Source organism: Oncorhynchus nerka, linkage group LG26, assembly GCF_034236695.1.
Source record: "Oncorhynchus nerka isolate Pitt River linkage group LG26, Oner_Uvic_2.0, whole genome shotgun sequence".
Classification (NCBI taxonomy): Eukaryota; Metazoa; Chordata; class Actinopteri; order Salmoniformes; family Salmonidae; genus Oncorhynchus; species Oncorhynchus nerka.
The window spans coordinates 49,524,543-49,530,809 of NC_088421.1; the positions used below are offsets into that span (position 1 = coordinate 49,524,543).

Sequence of the window (6,267 nt, forward strand, 5' to 3'; positions counted from 1 at the left end):
ATAACATCTACAATAGTTAGTCATGTCTCTATCTCAGACTGACAGGTATAACATCTACAATAGTTAGTCATGTCTCTATCTCAGACTGACAGGTATAACATCTACAATAGTTAGTCATGTCTCTATCTCAGACTGACAGGTATAACATCTACAATAGTTAGTCATGTCTCTATCTCAGACTGACAGGTATAACATCTACAATAGTTAGTCATGTCTCTATCTCAGACTCTGACAGGTATAACATCTACAATAGTTAGTCATGTCTCTATCTCAGACTGACAGGTATAACATCTACAATAGTTAGTCATGTCTCTATCTCAGACTGACAGGTATAACATCTACAATAGTTAGTCATGTCTCTATCTCAGACTGACAGGTATAACATCTACAATAGTTAGTTAGTCATGTCTCTATCTCAGACTGACAGGTATAACATCTACAATAGTTAGTCATGTCTCTATCTCAGACTGACAGGTATAACATCTACAATAGTTAGTTAGTCATGTCTCTATCTCAGACTGACAGGTATAACATCTACAATAGTTAGTCATGTCTCTATCTCAGACTGACAGGTATAACATCTACAATAGTTAGTCATGTCTCTATCTCAGACTGACAGGTATAACATCTACAATAGTTAGTCATGTCTCTATCTCAGACTGACAGGTATAACATCTACAATAGTTAGTCATGTCTCTATCTCAGACTGACAGGTATAACATCTACAATAGTTAGTCATGTCTCTATCTCAGACTGACAGGTATAACATCTACAATAGTTAGTCATGTCTCTATCTCAGACTGACAGGTATAACATCTACAATAGTTAGTCATGTCTCTATCTCAGACTGACAGGTATAACATCTACAATAGTTAGTTAGTCATGTCTCTATCTCAGACTGACAGGTATAACATCTACAATAGTTAGTCATGTCTCTATCTCAGACTGACAGGTATAACATCTACAATAGTTAGTCATGTCTCTATCTCAGACTGACAGGTATAACATCTACAATAGTTAGTCATGTCTCTATCTCAGACTGACAGGTATAACATCTACAATAGTTAGTCATGTCTCTATCTCAGACTGACAGGTATAACATCTACAATAGTTAGTCTGGAACAGGGATGGGAAACATTGATGGGGAAATGGGCCATAAAAAGTGGCGGAGAGAAGATTTAGCTGTGTTTATTTTATTACTACTTTGCTGCAACTCTACACATTCTGCTACAGGGTAGAGAGAAATGTTTACTGTTTTTAATATGATATCTGAGTGAGATTGACGAACAAAATCAATGCGGGCTCCTCGGTCGGCAATTCGACCATGATATACTACAAGTTTACATAGCTGGCCGCTAGACTAACTCACCAATATAAAAAACAAGTACTATATAATGCTGAGAGAGATAATTGAGTGACTGTCATAAGAAGAGAAATCCTGCCGATGCACAACCACATTTCTATATAATGCTGAGAGAGATAATTGAGTGACTGTCATAAGAAGAGAAATCCTGCCGATGCACAACCACATTTCTATATAATGCTGAGAGAGATAATTGAGTGACTGTCATAAGAAGAGAAACCCTGCCGATGCACAACCACATTTCTAAATAATGCTGAGAGAGATAATTGAGTGACTGTCATAAGAAGAGAAACACTGCTGATGCACAACCACATTTCTATATAATGCTGAGAGAGATAATTGAGTGACTGTCATAAGAAGAGAAACACTGCTGATGCACAACCACATTTCTATATAATGCTGAGAGAGATAATTGAGTGACTGTCATAAGAAGAGAAACACTGCTGAAGCACAACCACATTTCTATATAATGCTGAGAGAGATAATTGAGTGACTGTCATAAGAAGAGAAACACTGCTGATGCACAACCACATTTCTAAATAATGCTGAGAGAGATAATTGAGTGACTGTCATAAGAAGAGAAACACTGCTGATGCACAACCACATTTCTAAATAATGCTGAGAGAGATAATTGAGTGACTGTCGGTGGCTGTCATAAGAAGAGAAACCCTGCTGATGTACAACCACACTTGTATATTGGACCTTGGTGTATTCTACCATATTCTATTGATCCACTGGCGTAAAACATCTACAGGACAACAATCAACTGAAGGCAGTACAACACAAAGGGAAGGTTTGACTGTAATAACTGTGGTGATGTGGAGGTGAGATGTAGAAGGGAAGGTTTGACTGTAATAACTGTGGTGATGTGGAGGTGAGATGTAGAAGGGAAGGTTTGACTGTAATAACTGTGGTGATGTGGAGGTGAGATGTAGAAGGGAAGGTTTGACTGTAATAACTGTGGTGATGTGGAGGTGAGATGTAGAAGGGAAGGTTTGACTGTAATAACTGTGGTGATGTGGAGGTGAGATGTAACTGACCTGCGTGGTACCTCTAAATCTCCATCTTCATCCAGGGGTGGTTCTATCCCTCCGTCCTCATCACTGTTCACTCCTCCGTCAGGTCCTCGGTCCTCATCCCTGTCCACTCCTCCGTCAGCCCCTCGGTCCTCATCCCTGTCCACTCCTCCGTCAGCCCCAATCTCACTCTCCTTAGCATCTCCCCTTCCACTCTCCTCCTGGGTGTCGCGGTCTAACTCTTCCCCTCCGCAGGGGGAACCGAGGTCACAGGTGCGCTGCTTCGTTCCGTCCCACAGGATTCTGAACCGGGAGATGAAAACTAGACACACAGGCTGCGTTTAGACAGGCCCCCCAATTCTGATCTTGTTTTCACTCATTGGTATTTTGACCAATCAGATCAGCTCTGAAACAGATCGGACGTGAAAAGATCTGATGTGATTGGTAAAAAGACCAATTATTGGGGGAAAAAACTACCAGAATTGTGCTGCCTGTGTAAACACAGCAATAGAGGGTTGGGACAGTTCCGTTGACATTCAGGAAAGACCTACATTGAAACTAAATTAAAACATTTTCATAATTTAATTTTGTGTCATTTCACACACACACACACACACACACACACACACACCTCCAGTACCTGGTTGTCCTACGCGGTTGAGGCGTGCCATGAGGTGGCGAGAGTTGGGCAGCAACAGGTGAACGTCAGACAGCACCGTGTCATAATGGAAGGTGATCTGGTCCATGGCTCACCCTGCATGTCATCTACCTGCCTGCAGCACACCTGGGGAACACACACACACACGTTGCAAGCACAAACTGACAACACAGGTGCATATATACATTTGTCGGTGAAGCACACAGGTCACACACACACACACTTTTCTGTTAAGCGCCCTTTAAACTACCAAATGGGCTGTATTTCAGGTGAAATAAAGTCTGTCTCTGTTATCTGTTAGACAGGTGAAATACAGCCTGTTATCTGTTATCTGTTATCTGTTAGACAGGTAAAACACAGCCCTGTTATCTGTTAGACAGGTAAAACACAGCCCTGTTATCTGTTATCTGTTAGACAGGTAAAACACAGCCCTGTTATCTGTTAGACAGGTAAAACACAGCCCAGCCCTGTTATCTGTTATCTGTTAGACAGGTTAAAACACAGCCCTGTTATCTGTTAGACAGGTATCTGTTAACAGGTAAAACACAGCCCTGTTATCTGTTATCTGTTAGACAGGTAAAACACAGCCCTGTTATCTGTTATCTGTTAGACAGGTAAAACACAGCCCTGTTATCTGTTATCTGTTAGACAGGTAAACACAGGTTATCTGAAACACAGCCCTGTTATCTGTTAGACAGGTAAAACACAGCCCTGTTATCTGTTATCTGTTAGACAGGTGAAACACAGCTCTGTTATCTGTTAGACAGGTAAAACACAGCCCTGTTATCTGTTATCTGTTAGACAGGTGAAACACAGCCCTGTTATCTGTTATCTGTTAGACAGGTAAAACACAGCCCTGTTATCTGTTAGACAGGTCAGCCCTGTTATCTGTTAGACAGGTAAAACACAGCCCTGTTATCTGTTATCTGTTAGACAGGTAAAACACAGCCCTGTTATCTGTTATCTGTTACAGGTAAAACACATCTGCAGGTAAAACACAGCCCTGTTATCTGTTATCTGTTAGACAGGTTATCTGTTAAATACAGCCCTGTTATCTGTTATCTGTTAGACAGGTAAAATACAGCCCTGTTATCTGTTATCTGTTAGACAGGTAAAACACAGCCCTGTTATCTGTTAGACAGGTAAAACACAGCCCTGTTATCTGTTAGACAGGTGAAACACAGCCCTGTTATCTGTTATCTGTTAGACAGGTAAAACACAGCCCTGTTATCTGTTATCTGTTAGACAGGTAAAACTGTTATCTGTTAGACAGGTAAAACACAGCCCTGTTATCTGTTAGTTACAGGTAAAACACAGCCCTGTTATCTGTTAGACAGGTGAAATACAGCCCTGTTATCTGTTATCTGTTAGACAGGTGAAATACACAGCCCTGTTATCCTAGTCCCTGTTATCTGTTAACATAACATAGACAAGGCCAACAGCAACCCTCAGCCAGAGGCAACTGCGGCTCAGCAAAGTGCCCTCTTCAGCATCACAGTGAGCTGTTGTAGCAGCAAGCCGCCTAATAGCTGGAAAAGCACCAAGTGACGTCGCCATAGCTACCGACCAAGGAGAGTGTGTTGATGACCCTGTATTCATTATGTCAACAAGAGACATCATAAATGGTTCTTAAACACAATCTTCTTAGTCGGTGTGGCTAAAATGTATGTTGTTATGCCCTACAGTTAGCAGCCAACATTTACTTATAACTGTTAGCGGTCACTCACCTTTCCAGTGGTTGTTAGCTAACTTTTCTAGCTAGAAGCTGTCAATGAAAATGCTGCAAAGACGTGTGTCTGGTAAACACGTTTTCATTTGGCCAAATAAACTAGCCTTCTCTACGGTGGGAACTTCTGACAAACGTAACTGAATGGGTGGGAGGGAACCTGCTAGAAACAGCTACCATGAGCTAGCTTGATGCTAGCTACTCTGATAATGAATGACTTGGCCAGGTCCAGGGGCAGACTAACTAACTACGACGCTAGCTAACGAGGGACATTTAACGGGCACATTTAAATGAAACACTTCCAACACATGACATTCAATACAGTCTAATAACATAAACACGCATTTAATTCACTCTGAGCTTACAACGATGCGCAGATTGTCTCAAATATCAGCTTCCAAGTCGTACAGAAATAACACTAGGTGTACAGAATACAGGCGGTGCCACATTATTATTTCACCCACCAACAAAGGAAACAAAAGCCATTCAAAATGTTCCGCGTGCTACGCATCTAGAAATAACTCAATATGTAAACCTGCTCCGAAAGAATTTAAATGGCATTTGGATTAGAATTCAAATTTAAACATAGTTAGAATTTCACTTAGATTGTGATTAAACATCTACATGTGTGTGTTGTAGACACTTTTCCTCACTCAAATAATTACATTTCTAAAACTCTGACTAAATTAACATAATGTGTTCCACACTTTGAAACGTTAAACATTATTCAAGTACAAGCATGGTGGTGGCAGCATCATGCTGCGGGATGTTTTTCAGGGGCAGGGACTGGGAGACTAGTCAGGATCCCTACTGTGAAGCATGGTGGAGGCAGCATCATGCTGCGGGGATGTTTTTCAGGGGCAGGGACTGGGAGACTAGTCAGGATCCCTACTGTGAAGGGTGGTGGCAGCATCATGCTGCGGGGAAGGTGCAGGGACTGGGAGACTAGTCAGATCGAGGAAAGGTGAACAAAGTACAGAGAGATCCTTGATGAAAACCTGCTCCAGAGTGCTCAGGACCTCAGACTGCTGAGAAGGTTCCAACAGGACAACGACCCTAAGCACACAGCCAAGACAATGCAGGAGTGGCTTCGGGACACGTCTCTGAATGTTCTTGAGTGGCCTAGTGAGAGCCCAGACATGAACCCGATCGAACATCTCTGGAGAGACCTGAAAATAGCTGTACAGCGACCCTCCCCATTCAAGCAGAATGGGAGAAACTCCCCAAATACAGGTGCCAAACTTGTAGCGTCATACCCAAGAAGACTCGATGCTGTAATCGCTGCCAAAGGTGCTTAAATAAAGTACTGAGTAAAGGGTCTGAATACTTATTGTAAATGTGATATTTCTTTGATCATTTCTTTGCCACATTCTTTGCCAACTGACATTTACTCCTGAGGTGCTGACTTGCTGCACCCTCGACAACTACTGTGATTATTATTATTTGACCATACTGGTCATTTATGAACATTTGAACATCTTGGCCATGTTCTGTTATAATCTCC

At 41.8% G+C, this 6,267-nt stretch overlaps 1 protein-coding gene across 3 annotated transcripts in view; it reads right to left on the reverse strand.

Annotated features, from left to right (window-relative positions):
• LOC135564958 (methyltransferase-like protein 22) overlaps positions 1 to 5,350 on the reverse strand; it is a 12,626-nt gene extending 7,276 nt beyond the window's left edge. Inside the window, exons 1-4 of one of the 3 annotated variants that reach the window (XM_065011037.1) lie at positions 5,129 to 5,350; positions 4,765 to 4,817; positions 3,020 to 3,163; positions 2,404 to 2,701 (exon numbers count right to left, since the gene is read on the reverse strand). In XM_065011037.1, coding sequence (XP_064867109.1) covers positions 2,404 to 2,701; positions 3,020 to 3,125 — 404 coding nt within the window. In that variant the 5' untranslated portion in view covers positions 3,126 to 3,163; positions 4,765 to 4,817; positions 5,129 to 5,350. Of the gene's footprint in view, positions 1 to 2,403; positions 2,702 to 3,019; positions 3,164 to 4,764 lie in introns of all 3 variants that reach the window. The other 2 variants (XM_065011036.1, XM_065011035.1) reach the window with 2 other exon arrangements.
• Positions 5,351 to 6,267: the final 917 nt, after the last annotated feature.